The sequence below is a fragment of the Haliaeetus leucocephalus genome, unplaced genomic scaffold (genome assembly GCF_000737465.1).
Source record: "Haliaeetus leucocephalus isolate CR32 unplaced genomic scaffold, Haliaeetus_leucocephalus-4.0 Scaffold840, whole genome shotgun sequence".
NCBI classification, from domain to species: Eukaryota; Metazoa; Chordata; class Aves; order Accipitriformes; family Accipitridae; genus Haliaeetus; species Haliaeetus leucocephalus.
In genome coordinates this window covers 1262681-1276392 of record NW_010973276.1, presented here as the reverse complement: position 1 = coordinate 1276392, position 13712 = coordinate 1262681, and the positions used below count along the sequence as shown (strand labels likewise).

The window sequence follows — 13712 nt, the reverse complement described above, 5'->3', positions numbered from 1 at the left end:
CCTGAGCTACGGGAGAAAGGTGCTGAACGGCATCCAAGATACGGTCTGGAGGGACGGCAGGGATAACAGCAAATCTGCTCCACTGCAGGGTTATTATAAATGCCGTCTGATTTACAGTGGACAGTGTGTTTCAGAGCAGTTTATTAAAAAAGAAAAAAAAAGCCAACCCAGAAAACTAATTAAGGAAATGGAGATGCCAACGATTTCTGGTTCCAGCAAATGCCAGCCAGCTCTAAACCAGGTTACAAGGTCAAATCCGCACAATTAATTTTAGCCAGTGAACAGAAAATAGGAGAACAGATTTGAAACAAGAAGAGCCATGGAAAACAGAATAAATGGAAAATGCTCTTTACTTCAATTAGTCTGAAATCAAGCACTGAAACCATGTCCCTGTTTATTTGGTGTTTTTCTAGTTCTTTTATCCCTGTAACCATGGTTGCTCTCAGCTTGGGGCGGGGGGGGGGGGGGGGAGGGGGGTTTTTTTAAAGTGTTTCCTACTTCCCTTCTTTAAAAGGCTTCAGGGTGATGCGGTGACTCCACACTGCCCAGGGATGAGCCTCCAAAATCACCCAGCAGTTGTTTTCCACCAGCATTGCTGGGGATTCGTGCGCGAGAGATTGTTGCCTCCCGCACTGAAGGCGGCAGCATCGGTTACGTCCCTCTGCGGCTGACGGGGACTCCAGATGCTTTGCATTAGAGATGCGTAAATAACTCCTGATGAAGCTTTTCTCATCAGCATTTCGCATTTTTTTCCCTTTCCCCTTTGGGCTGACTTTCTCCTGCCTTTGTCACTCTTTTCCCCAAAGGGGCAGAAGGGTTTTTCTGGCTTTTTTTCTTTCACGCAATGACTTTTGCATTTTCTGTGCCAGGTCTTGGCAGAGACGCTGGACGTGCATCTTCTGGGTCTGCCTCTCTCTGACCCTACCCCTCGGCCAGGGTGGTGTCCCAGGGCAGGTGACAGTGCCCAGTGGCCACGAGGACCGGGTGCTATGGCTCTGGGGACCCACAGAGCCCACCTGTGCCCCCGGGTTGTGTGGCCAGGCTGTCCCTCTGGCCACAAGGATGGCTCACTGGGCAGGCACGTGGCTGATGGAGACCAAGGGTGGGCTGATGTTTTCAGAGGAACAGCTTTCCGGTGGGGAACAATTGTGGTGTTTTGGTGGAATCTGACAGTTTTGATGTTTACATAATTTATTTTCTCCCTTTTATTTAACTATTAAATTATTTTTATCTGATAAAGAGGGGGAAACTGTAATATTTATATATAGATATTTCATATCGTCTTGCGTCATGACTTCAGCATTACCAAAATATTTCCCTACTCCCAAATTTTGTGGGGAACGCCTTGGGGTGGGACAGAAAGGTCTGACGGTGGTTTTGCGGGGCGGCAGGGCTCAGGACACCCCCTCTCCCCTCCCCAGATTGGCCACCGTGACTTCGACGTGGAGAAGCGGCTGCGGCGGGACCTGCGGCGGACGCGTGCCCTGCTCGCCGACGTGCAGCTGCTGCTGGCAGCCCCCGGGGAGCCCGGTGCCAGCACCCAGGAGCTGGAGCGGCTGCGCAAGCAGGTAGGTGACGTCAGATGAGAGGGCATCTCCCTGCTCCTTGGAGCATCACCACCCTTTACCTCGGCCGAGGGGAAGCTGCAAGAAATAGATCTGGTTTTAATTGTGCATGGGGCAAGCGGTGACCCCGTGCTGTACGAGCATCGTGATGCCTAGGCCAGGGTGAGAAGTGCTTCTTGTGCTGAGGAGGGTCTCCTTGTAAGGAGCACTTCTCTGTAATTAAGCCAACAGCGGTTAAGTATTTTTTCCTTTTTTTTCCTGCAGCCCTGTTAATTACCTTCTGTTCAGCACGTTTTCTATCTGTCTAATAAGGAGCTCCAGCGGCACTGGGTTCAGGACGTGTTGCCATAGGGATGCTGTAAGGCAGGAGTAGGGATTGCAGCGGATTTGCCGTAGTTTCAGTGCAGTTCACAGCTGGCACTGAGCGACCCAGCGAGCGGCTGCAGACGGGTACCACATTTGTGCCCACCGTGCCGGTGGCCAGGGACGGCCTCAGCCCTGGGGTGAGCTCAGGGTCTGCGGGGTGCCCTGCCATGGGACAGGGGTGGCACGGGGCTGTCCATCCGCAGGCTGGCCCTGCACATGCATCCTGCGATGTCGAGCACCGGGGCTGAGCTAACGATGCCAGTCCTCCGAAACTGCTCAGTAATTAATCTGTACTGTACGTTTCCCCTGGAAACAAACTAATAGGGAGGCATGAGCGATTCCAACAACATACATATATAATTGAGATAATAGTTCTGCATAAATAACATCTGTGAGCAGCAGCTGTTCCCACCTGTGCCGAGGGAGAAGGGGAAGGTGAGCTCGGCCTGACGTGGCCGATGGAGCACCTGCTCATGCCCACGTCCGTGCCCATGCCCATACTCATGTCCCTGCCCGTGCCTGTGCCACTGACCTGGACAGCCAGGGCCAGGATGGCCATAGCCGGGGCAGGCAGCAGGAATGGCCATCTTTTAGCACTCGTGCATTCTCTCTTACACATTATTGAGCTAATGCTGTAATGCTACGCTTAACAACTAATCCCTCAGTATTTCCCAAATCCTGCTTGGGGGCTGGAAATGATGCACAGCCCCTGCCTTGCTCTTTCCCAGCCCCCAGTGCTCTTAATGGGGCTGGGAGCTACGCTCAGCACTGGAGCTTGCTGCAGTGGGCTGATGCTGAGGGACCCCTTCCACATGCCGATCTGAGGGACGAAGCGGCGATGCCGGGATGCTTACACTGCCTGGCGAGTGTGGCCGTCCCAGTGGCGTCCAGCCCGATCTTGCTAGGGGAATAATGCCTTGTTCCCCGAGCAGCCCGCTGCCCGCAGCAAGGCAGGCTCGTGCAGGAGGTTGCTTTCTCTTGCCTGTGGCTGCGGTGCCATACGGTCTGTCCTCTGCTCCTTCCCGGCTCCTGCAGTGGGTGGCCTCTGCCCACCTTGGAGGAGAGCGGAAAGCCTTAATATTGGGAATATTGAGTTTTTGCTGCGCCATCAACACCGAGATTCTGCGTGCATTAAAAATGCCTCATGATTATTCCGTCCTTTAAATTTAAACGATTTCTAATGGCATTCATGACGACTTTCTCAAAAGCCAATACATCCTACCACCAGCCCACAAACCACCACAAGAATAAAAACTTTGCTAAAATGCTACATTTCTGTTAATCAAAATCCATATGGCTAGAAGTATAGCATTGTTTCTTAATAAGGCTGAAGCATCCATTTTACGCAGGTATTTAACAGATGGTGTAGCACAGGAAACTAATGTTGTTCAGAAGTTCATACATTATGCATTTTTGGGCGAGGGGGGGGATTTCAATTTATTCTTCCCAAGTGGGAAAATTCCATTACATGAAGTGAAATGGAGGCTGGTATTTAATGAGAGGTCCTGGAGATGTGTTTCTCTCTGATTAAAATATCTGGACTTTTAGTGTAATTGTGGCAGGGGAAAGGCAGTCCCAGTGGCTGGTTGTGGACAGGGTTGCTTCTGGAGAAGCCCAAAGCTGGGCAGGTGGAAAAACCCTTGGCCATAAAACCAGCAGTGAGTCCGATTGGCATCTTTAACACCTCCCAGCAGCTATCGCTCGGGTCATTTCGGTAACGGCTGCCTGAGCTTTATGCAAAACACAAAGGCTATTTTTCACCTGGTGGAAGAAAGGGGAACACAGCGCGTGTTGCTGTGATCGTGGCTCTGCAGATGTATGAATAGACCGACTAGACAATCCATCAACACGGGCTGAGTTTGGACACGGGCACATCATTTTAAATAATGGTTTTGCAGGATTCAAACTGCTAACTGTCTCTGTGCCAGAGCTTTGTATTTCCCACAGTGAGCAGCTTCTGGTGGGCACTGTAGCTGGAGACCCAAAGATGTCTGGGTTTATTTCTTTCTGTCTGTTCCTTGGTTCAGGCAGGGGTGACAGAAAGGCGCAGAGATGGAAACAGTGGTCCTAGGAGCAGAGATTTTCTCACCGAAGGAGTTAAAAATAGTGAGAAGGGGATGCAATTTAGGCAGGAATGTGGAGGCTGAAGATCACAACCCCCCGATGTTTCCATGTACACCAGAAAGGCCACTGCTCTGGCCCTGGGATGGAGGGGGGAAAGGTTTCCATTGCTGCTGGCTGCAGTGGCAGCGTTTGGTCACCCTCCGTGCGTGGCCAGCCCCTGGGGGCCGGTGTGCTGCGTCCCCCCCAAGCGCGGGGCTCTCCCTTATGGCGGGTGGCTGGCAAGGAAGGCGGGCAGCTGGGCAGGGCTGGGCAGCGGCCGTTCAGAGATCATAGTGTGCCAGGTATATAAAAAGAATCATGGACTTTAAGGGAGAAACGCCTGCCATTTCCTCTGCAGATTAGGCACTGAGGAAGCAAATTACCTGCTCAACTTTTCCAAGTAGGTCTCAATCACACCAAATCGTTGAGGGAAATGAGCTGAGGATTGCTCCAGTTATAGTACTTCATAATCCCCCCCCTTTTTTGAGGGAGAGAGTTAAAAAAAGACAAGTAAACCTTGAGAAAATAGCCTAAAATGCTCAAACTCTCGCCGTGGTGTGCAGTGGCTCCTGTTGCCCCTGGAAGCTCTGCATCCTCTGCAGGGGAACAGGGACCAGGCACGGGAACTGAGTGGCAAGCGGAGGGGTTTAGTTTTCTTTTTCATAAGGAAAAGAAACCCAAGCGAGCAAGGGAAGGAACTGGATGTTCAGGTACAGCCTACGTAAACTCCTCCGTCCTGGCGGTGTGAGTTTTTGGGATGACGCTGCATCTTCCAGATGTTTGCAGCCCATTTAAGATCATTGTAGTCTTAATGGCTGAGCTATAAAAACCAAGAGCAAATTAGCATTTATAAATGTGATATTTCATGTATATTTGCAAATGCAATTTATGCCACATGAAAAGCCCATTTGCAAACTCTGAATCATGAATTGCTCTAATCAGAAATTACATGTAATTCACATAATTTTGCAAATTAATGATGCCGGCTCTACCTCACCACGGCAGTGCCAAGGCAGAGGAGGGATGTGCAGTTCGAGGCGCTTGCTTCAGCACTCAACAGGACAGTCAGTGGTGTTAGGATCCACAGTTAGGTGTGCCGGGAGCTGGCAAGGACGCCCTGCTGCACCAGCTGGGAAGGGAAAAGTTTTCACTGTAAAGCAGGAGCAGACGGGCTGAAGAGCAGCACAGATTTTAAAAGGTCGAGTTTCCATGTGCATTAGCAGGGGAAAATACTCTGGGGGTGAAGTGTAAATAGACGTGGCTGTGTGGCAAGGGGAACAGCATAATCAGCACGTGGTTTCTGCTCCTTTAATGATGATCTTCCCCAATTTTTCCCAGTTGGAAGAGAGCGAAGCAAAGTGCGCAGAGGTCCAGAAGTCCCAGCAGACAGCGGCCCTGGAGCTGGAGAACTTACATACAGAGCTGGAGACCCTCAGCAGAAACAAGACCCTGGTGCGTTCGTGGAGACGCAGCTGGGACAGGGGAGGTGGGAGGGCAGCAGTGCAGTCCTACCTCCTTGTGTTTGACAGCAATAATCAGCTTTTTTACTAAATCAGCAATAATCAGCGTATTTACTAAATCACCAAACATATTTACTAAATCACCAAACATATTTACTAAATCACCCAGCCTCCTTGGGAACAAGAGCCCCCAGGTGGTTTAATGGATGGATGAAATTACTAGAAGGGCACAGCACGCTGTAGTCCCCCTCTGCAGATACGCGGGAGCTCCCTTTGCCTCTCCCGGTGCAAGCATGGGGTTGGAGGCTGGCGGCAGCACATTCCCAATTGTCCGGGCGGTGCTGTGCCGTGGGTCCCCCATGGGATGTGCGAGCCAGCGGCCCTGTGGGTCCTCCCGCAGGTGGACGAGCAGCTGTACCAGCTGCAGCACGAGAGAGCCGACCTCCTGAAACGCATCGATGAGGACCAGGAAGACCTGAACGAGCTCATGGAAAAGCACAAGGCTCTGATTGCCCAGGTAGGAGCCAGGGCAGTGGAGGCTGGACAACATCTCCCTCCCTGGGAGGGTGCTTGGGAAAACCTGCAGCCTGTCTGAGAGCAAGCAGGAGTCCCCATCGGTGCTCAGCAGGGCAGGGACCCCAGGAAGCAGATGCTGTGATGAGAGGAAAGGATGGCTCACGGCTCCAGCTCCTCTCACCCGTAGTTTTGAGTCGTCTTTCAAGAGATGTCTTGGCTTTTATTTCAATAGTTGGGAAATCCTACAGCATCCCCGTCTGGATCCTTTTCTATTCTTTCCTTCGCTGTTTTCTCATGCAGAGCTTAAAAAGTGCTGACAGACAGCCCTGGGGCTTTCTGTGCAATATCCAGACTAAGGCAGGCTCTCCCAAAGGATTGTACTTGGAGCTGAGGGACCCCAAGGCTCCCAGTGGAGCAGGGGTAGGCTGGCGAGACTGACAATTCACAGTCTGGTGCCCCTTGCAGTCGTGTTACGGAGCTGGGAGTCTGTATCTGAAAGGACCCTGAGAACAGAAATGACCTTGACAATATGGTTTCTTTCCTGATCTACAAATATTTGTTTCAAAAATGAGGAAAGTTGCATTGAGTCGGGAGAATTAAGCTCCTTCAGTCCAGTGCAGGAGTGACTCGCTGTTTTGGTGGCAGGAGGTGCAGGCATGAGCCAGCCTTCGGCACCATGCTCTTCACAGCGTGTGCCTGCTGCTCTGAGGCCTCGGGTCTGCTCCCACTGCTGCGCTTAATTTTTCCACAGTCGGCAACGGATATCGCTCAGATCCGGGAGCTGCAGACACAGGTGGAAGATGTGAAGAAAGAAAAGCAGAGCCTTCAGGAGAAGGTAATTCCTCCCCAGCCCGTAGCACCCAGAGCTGAGAAGCGAGAGCCATCCGGGTATCCTCTGATGTCTGTGCCCGGTGCATCACCGGTGTCACTTATAGATGCCATGTTCTTGTCTGAAATTAGTCCAAGTCTACACTGGTGGTACCAAGCCATTTCTCCTTTGTAAAACGGTCAGGTTCCTCCCCTCTTCCTGATGCGCTGTGCATGCCTGAGAGCAGCATGGTGCAGAAGCCACTGTCTGCCTGCTGCATGCCCACAGCCCTGACCCTACGGGCAGGATGGGGCCAGGAAAGGCTGCGGGGCTCTGCCAGCAATGGCTTTGGGCTGGGCAAAGCTTTCCCTGGCAAGGGTCTCGGGATGGAGAGCCCCACTTCTCTCTCCTCCCTTCCTGAGCTGCTGGTGCCGTGGCCAGCGTGGGGCTGACCCTGGGGTGGGTGCCGGTGGGTGCTCCGCTGCCTTGCCTCTGCGGCTGCACCGGCCCTCCTGGAGTGCATGGATTTAATTTTCAACACATGAGTAATCCCATTAATTTAAGTGCTTTACTGGAGCATAGCTAAGCTGCCCAGGAATCAGAAGCAGGACTCGCTCCCTCCGAGGTGGAGCAGGTGGTGCTTTAGAGATAGGCCAGATAAAAGAAGACAAATTCCTGTAGTTCTAGGTCAAATACAAAACCTGAACCAAACTTGTACCGGGATCACTAAAAGGGCAGTTTGCTTTGGAGATCTCAGTGTAACGGCTGAAGAAACAACTCGGTCCAGGCAGCTTTCCACACGGGGAAAAATTGTGAATTTTCATGCCTGCTGTCCTCAAGGAGTCTGCGAGAAGAGAAAAGCAAAAGAGACCCAGACATGTATCATCTTGCCAGCACGTTTTTCATTCAAACATACATGTTCGTGCCATGCATTTATTGTGTGGTATTAACAGCAGGGAATCCTTCAGGAAACCAAAGGCAATGCTTTTCCATAGCGGCCTGTCACCTCAGGGGCCATAAGAAGTCCTTGGTGCACGTCACACCAAAGCGAGGGACTGGTGGGGGATCTGCAAAAGGGACTGGGAGGTGTTCGCATGGGTCAGGGGCCGGGGAAGTGCTAATGCAGCCCATCCTCTCCCAGCTGCACGCAGCGCAGGCAAGAGCAGTGCACCTGGAGCAGTGCCCAGCCGAGCGCTCCATCATCAGCCGGCAGGAAGCCCGCATCCGCGACCTGGAGAGCCAGCTGGACTTCCAGGCTGTGCAGATGAAGCGCTTTGAGGTACCACCTTTTCACCGCTCGCAGAGGGGATGCGGAGTCCCGGGGAGATGCAGCTTGCTTGGAAAAGGCGGGCGCAGTGATGCCACCGCCTCGGCTTTGGGGGAAGAAGCACCCGGGAAGGGGTGGGGAGGGACAGGGGGGGTCTTTGGCCAGCTCTCCTGTGCTTGTGGGCAGTCCGTATAGTTCATGCCACTGCCACTGTCTATACCTGCTTCACCGTGGTGGTTGTTGAAAGCCAACAGTGGGCCCAGTGCTATAAACACCTGGAGGAATATATAGTCCCTGTCTGGACACAGAGCACGGTGTGTGCTGACTGCTCAGCACATCTATCACAGCACCTTTCTGACAGGCATCCCTCTGCTCTGGCATCGTCCAGAAGTCAGGACGTCAGGCTCGATGGCAATATTTCACTGGTGCCGTTAATCAGCACATCTACTGGCACCCCGCGATATGTTTTTACTGTCGCTTTTCCCCGAGTCGTGCTGCCCGAACGAACCCAGCCTGGGGGCGAAGGAGAATGCTCTTGTGCCCCCAAAGCAGCAGCCGGCTCTGTGGGAGCCCCGGGGGATATGATGAGGTCCTGGGGGATGGTGCTACCTGTTGTGGTGGGTGCAGAGGTGGGCCCAGGGATGGGCTGGGGACACTGGGGTCTGCACCCACTGCAGGCAGCTGCCGCCACTTGCAAGGCTTCAGGGTGATGCTTGATAATTAGAATAATAGTGACTGGCTCTGTGGCGTGAGTCGGGGAGGGAGTGCTGTCCACATCGCTTGATGCTCGTGGAGAGCTTCATAACTCCTCGCCTCCATCTCCCTTGCTTCACCTCACACCCTCCTCCCCAGGTGCTGGTACTGCGCTTGCGAGACAGCATCATAAAGATGGGCGAGGAGCTGGAGAAGGCGGCCGAGTCAGAGGCGCGGGAGAAGGAGAGCACCAGGTACTACCAGAAGAGGATGGAGGAGATGAAGGCTGACATGGACGAGCTGGTGCAGAGGGAGCTGGAGTCCAGCCGTCGGCGTGTGGAGCTGGTAAGGGGGTGCTGCCCCCGCAGCTTGCATGGCCCCAGGGCCACGGGGAGGGGAGGGTTGCTGCTGCTGCTGCTGCAGGTTACCCCTCCGTAACCTGCCAATTGGCATGAGGGTCCCAGAAAAGTAATTTTCTGTATGATGCTTTGTGTGCTCTGTGTTTGGAGATGGAGCTGGCCAATTTGCTGTTAGCTGGCCCCCACGCAGGTAAGCCGTGTTTCCCGGGCTGCTCCCCACAGCTTCCCTGGGTCTTGCTAATGTTGGGGTGTTGGGCTCGGCTTTGGCGAGCGGAGCTGAGGAGCGCTCGGAGGGGTAGCAAATTACTTTTGCATCCCTCTGCAGCCCCAAACCATTGACCTGAAGCTGTTATCGAGGCACCTCGTGTTTTGTTCCTCCGTGGCTGGGCTGGCAGCCTGGGCAGTCCCTCTTTTGTCCAGGGAAGTTTGTTCCAGGAGGGAGATTGCTTTGCCTGCTCAGCTCTGAGAAATGCTGAGAAGTTGCTCAGGTCATTCCCGCACCACCTTGTGCTGGTTTTCTTCGTGTCGGGCAGAACCGCAGCAGTGCTGTGCGTTCCCCCCGCGCAGGGGAAATGCCCTGTCCTCCTGCCAGCTCGCCATGTGCCGAAAGCCGGTCGCATGGCTCGGTGTGCTGGGGCTCAGCCCAAGCGCCAGCTCCTTGCGGTGCTCCTGGCTTTGCCAAATAACCCCCGTGTGGCGCGGTGTCATCAGACAGTGCCAACAAGCAGCTAACCTGCTGTGCGTGTGCAAAACCCCAACCAGATTTGGAGTACAGCGAAAACAGATTCACCTTCATTTTACAGTCTTTTACGAGCATCTCTTTTCATGTTGTTTTTCTCCAGTAAACAAAAGGAAAGCCTTGCTTCCAAGCAATAATTGAAAGATATTGCATTTCTGCTGGCAGCGGAGCCACATTAGAAGCAGTTATTTTATCAATAATCTTTTATTTAACAATCAAGGAGATTTCAGCATTTATTTTGCCCTGAGGCTGCCAGCCTTTCTGAAGGGAATGGTGCTTTAGTGTGAATTATTCCACAACCCCTGCCTGCACCGTGCACAGGCTTTGTCGTTGCTCTGCCAGCCTGAATCCTACGTGCTCACACACGGCTCTGGCTGCTGGGACACCCTCCCCCGGGGCACAAAACGAGTCTCCCCTCTAGGTTGGAGTTGTGCAGCCATCGATGCTCTTCAGAGTCATGAGATTTTAAAATGAGAGGCTCTGCTGGGTGTACCCTGTGTGCCTGCAGCCCCGGGCATGCTGGGCAGCATCCCGGGCAGCAGGGCTGCCCGCTGGGCTTGCAGCAACCCACTGCGGGGCCAGATCCTGCTGCTTTCCCTGTGGGCGCCAAGCGAGACACGGCTTCAGTTGCTATGATAACTGTGTGTTTATTGCAGCTTTGTTAGAAACGCGATGTTTTGGAACACAGATGCGCTGTCTGTTAGGATACGGGTGGGTTCTTTTAACTGTATTTTTGTATTTATGCATATATTTTTAGAAGCTTTTTGAATGTTTCATATGGGGATGTGAATGATGTGTATAGCAAGATACTTGGCCTTCTTATCACGCTTCTGTTCTCACAAATGAAGTCTGCAAAAAGACTGAAAGGGATTTTAGAGGCACATCCCTGGAATAAGTCACAAAAACCCATAAACAGATGGACTCACAAGCCAATACTGAGGGGTCTGGGTTTATCCGGACACCCAGACATTTGGGGTTATCTGGCATCTGCTGCGGCGGGGGCAGGAGGAAGGAGCCAGGCAAGCCCCGCAGTGTGTGAGCTCCTCCAGACACATCACATCAGCCCTGGGTTTCTCCCCACCGCCATGAGGCGACTGGTCAGGGTGATGGCTCCGCGGGAACCAGGGCTCCGTGAGCCCACGGTGGCATGGCCACGTTGGGAGCCAGGGGCTGCTGCGGCGTTCCCTGGGAGCAGAGGCATTCCCCCAGATTATGTGTACTCTTAACAGCACTTAAATAAAACATCGCGGGAGAGCTGTGATCGCAGAGCCCAGCCGTGCTTGTCGAGAGGCTGGTGGAGAGCATCAATAGTTAATAGAAAGCCACTTACGGCTCTGCTCCTGTTAAATCCCCCATCAATTATAAATACTGCATGAATTATTCACTTAAGATTACTTAAATCATGGTCTGCACCTAACAAATTTTTTTTATATTTATTTAAATAAACAGTTGTGAGGTTGTGGACTTGCCACGCACTGTCAGGGTTTAAGTGATGCATTGAAGGGACAAATTCATTGTACAGATTGGGTTAGAAATCCCATCTTGATTCCTAAGGGTCCTAAGAGCTGGTGCCTGTATATAAGGTATTTTATTCTCACAGCTCGTATTTATCAGTGGCGGAGGCACTTGAAAATCCTGTCCCGCCGTCGCCGCACCTTCAGCCAGGCTCAGGACAGCTATTTTCATCCTTCCCTCATTTTTGACCCAGCTTTGGGCAGTTGGGAGGCAGACTCATGCCATTCACAGGCAGCAGGGAAAATCCAGCAAGAAGCACGGATGGGAGCTGGAGAGCTGGCTGCCAGGCAGATGGCTCTGCCTTATGAATTTTGTAAGAAGAATGGGTTTTGAACACTTTCCAAGCCTGGTGCCATCGCAGCAAGGGAGGCATGTTTTCTAACGCCGGGGGTAGTACTTGGCCCTGGTTGTCTCTGTCTTTGCTCTGGTTGCATGTACTGGATTTCCTCCATGGAACTGTGGCTCCTCTTCCAATAAAATCTGGATCCCAGCCTGCAACAGCTCCTCGTTTCTCAGCTGCTATGCTGACACCCTGAGCTTGACAGGCTAGACCCAGCCGCCTGGTCTCCTTGGGCCACAGCAGAAACTGAGTCATAGCGAGAAGCGAGAGATAAATTTCCAACTTAGAGTCAGTCCTGGAGAGCTTAAAAACAAGCTCTGGTCTCTTCACTCATCATGCATGCAGGCGCGTTCATGCTTGTCCCGATATGAGAGTCCCCTGGCGCAGCTGCCTGCTGCGGTGCAGGGAAGGATGGAGCAGGGGCTGGGAGCAGGCGTGGGGCAGGGCTGTGTGGGGCGATGAGCTGCCGTCACTGTGGCTGGGACCAGCCACTGGCTGGGATTTCCCTCCTGAGGCTGCTGTTAGGGCAGGGTGGTGCTGGGTGCTGGGCACGGCTCCTGGCTTCGGTTCTCTGGAGATGATGCTGGAGATGGGTAGGTGGTCCATCGTGAGCATCGGGGAGACAAGGGGGTGTTTGCAAGAGGCTTCATCTCAGCTGCTTTGGGTGTCCACAGCCATCACTAAAAGCCCTGGGCAGGGGCAGGGATGCTGCATGAGGACCCTGTCCCATGCCTTGCCTTTATGGGGCTGTTTTCACAGAGCTTCTGGCAGAGCATCTCCCTCCTTACCTGTGGGTTTGCCGCAGCAGAGGCAGAATATGCGAGCTACTAACAAGCCAGGATGGACTAATTTGCATTTTAGACAGTAATTCTTTCAGTAGGTGCCAAGTAATAACTAAAAAGCTTAAAAAGGCTCATGTTTCTGTAAGGGAGTACCTACGGCTGTGCTGCCGGTGATTGAACTGCCTGTACAGCTTGGATTTCATGGGAGAAATCAAGCGGCTGCTGGAGGCTGGGATGAGAGCTCTGTAGTGGGAGCTCAGCTGCAGGCAGGAGCCCCGGGGTCCCTCCTGCGCCGGAGAGCCGGGTGCCTCCCACCCGCGTGGGCTGCGCCAGGGCACCTTCCTGGGGCGCCCAGGGAAAAGCAGGGGCTGATCCTGCTGGGATGAAGCCCCAGCTGGCAGAGACGGGTGCCAGGGAGCCCAAGGACTCGCTGCGTCTCCTCCAGCTGCCCTGTACGGACAGACAGCTCCGCTAAACCCCCCACGAGCCCCCGCCGCGGGGGCACGCCGCGGGGGGAGCTTGCAGGCGCTATCCTAAAATCAGGTTTCTTTAATGAAGCTGTGAAATTCATCAGCATAATAATTACTTATTTTTACTGAAAACCAAAGTACAGGTGTGAAGATATTCTTTGCAATTTTTTTTTTTAAAAAGGTGAGAGTCACAGTGTAAACAACCTTTTTTTCTGGTTCTTATGATGGCAGATCTCCCTTGTAATGCAGCAGCCCTGTTGTCACCACGCAATCCAGCATGCTCTAGCACATTATAGCCTGATCTCTGGTTTTTCTTTGGTTGTTTTTTTTGTGTTTTTTTTTTTTTTTTTCATTTGCAAGCTTTAAAGATTTTTTGGCTCTTTCAGTGAACTTGAGAAGCAAAGTGGGAGCTGTTTATGCCTCCAGCCGGGAATACAACACTCCCACCCAGGCAAACCTACAGCTCCCAGCAGGGTCCCAGCCAAACCCTCTGATGTCTCCGCAGCCCTCGGCCCCAGCACCGCCTGCTCCCGGGTCTTTCCAAACTGCTCTTTTCTTTAAAAGCTAATGACTTTGACGAAGTGTAATGACAATTATCATCAAAGGGAGCCAGTCCTTAGAGGTGAGGTTGGGTGATGGAGGAGCTGCAGGTGAAAACTCGACCGTATACACACTAATTAGGCCTGTTGTACAGCAGGCGTGTGATTTCTGGTTTGCCATTAAAGAAGT

The 13712-nt window shown here is 52.7% G+C and overlaps 1 protein-coding gene across 1 annotated transcript in view; it reads left to right on the top strand.

The window, feature by feature from the left end:
• MYO18B (myosin XVIIIB) overlaps positions 1–13712 on the top strand; it is a 74475-nt gene that overhangs the window by 43095 nt on the left and 17668 nt on the right. The window contains exons 33-38 of the mRNA XM_010582262.1: positions 1422–1568; positions 5373–5486; positions 5895–6011; positions 6762–6845; positions 7960–8097; positions 8938–9123. Coding sequence (XP_010580564.1) covers positions 1422–1568; positions 5373–5486; positions 5895–6011; positions 6762–6845; positions 7960–8097; positions 8938–9123 — 786 coding nt within the window. The remainder of the gene's footprint in view (positions 1–1421; positions 1569–5372; positions 5487–5894; positions 6012–6761; positions 6846–7959; positions 8098–8937; positions 9124–13712) is intronic.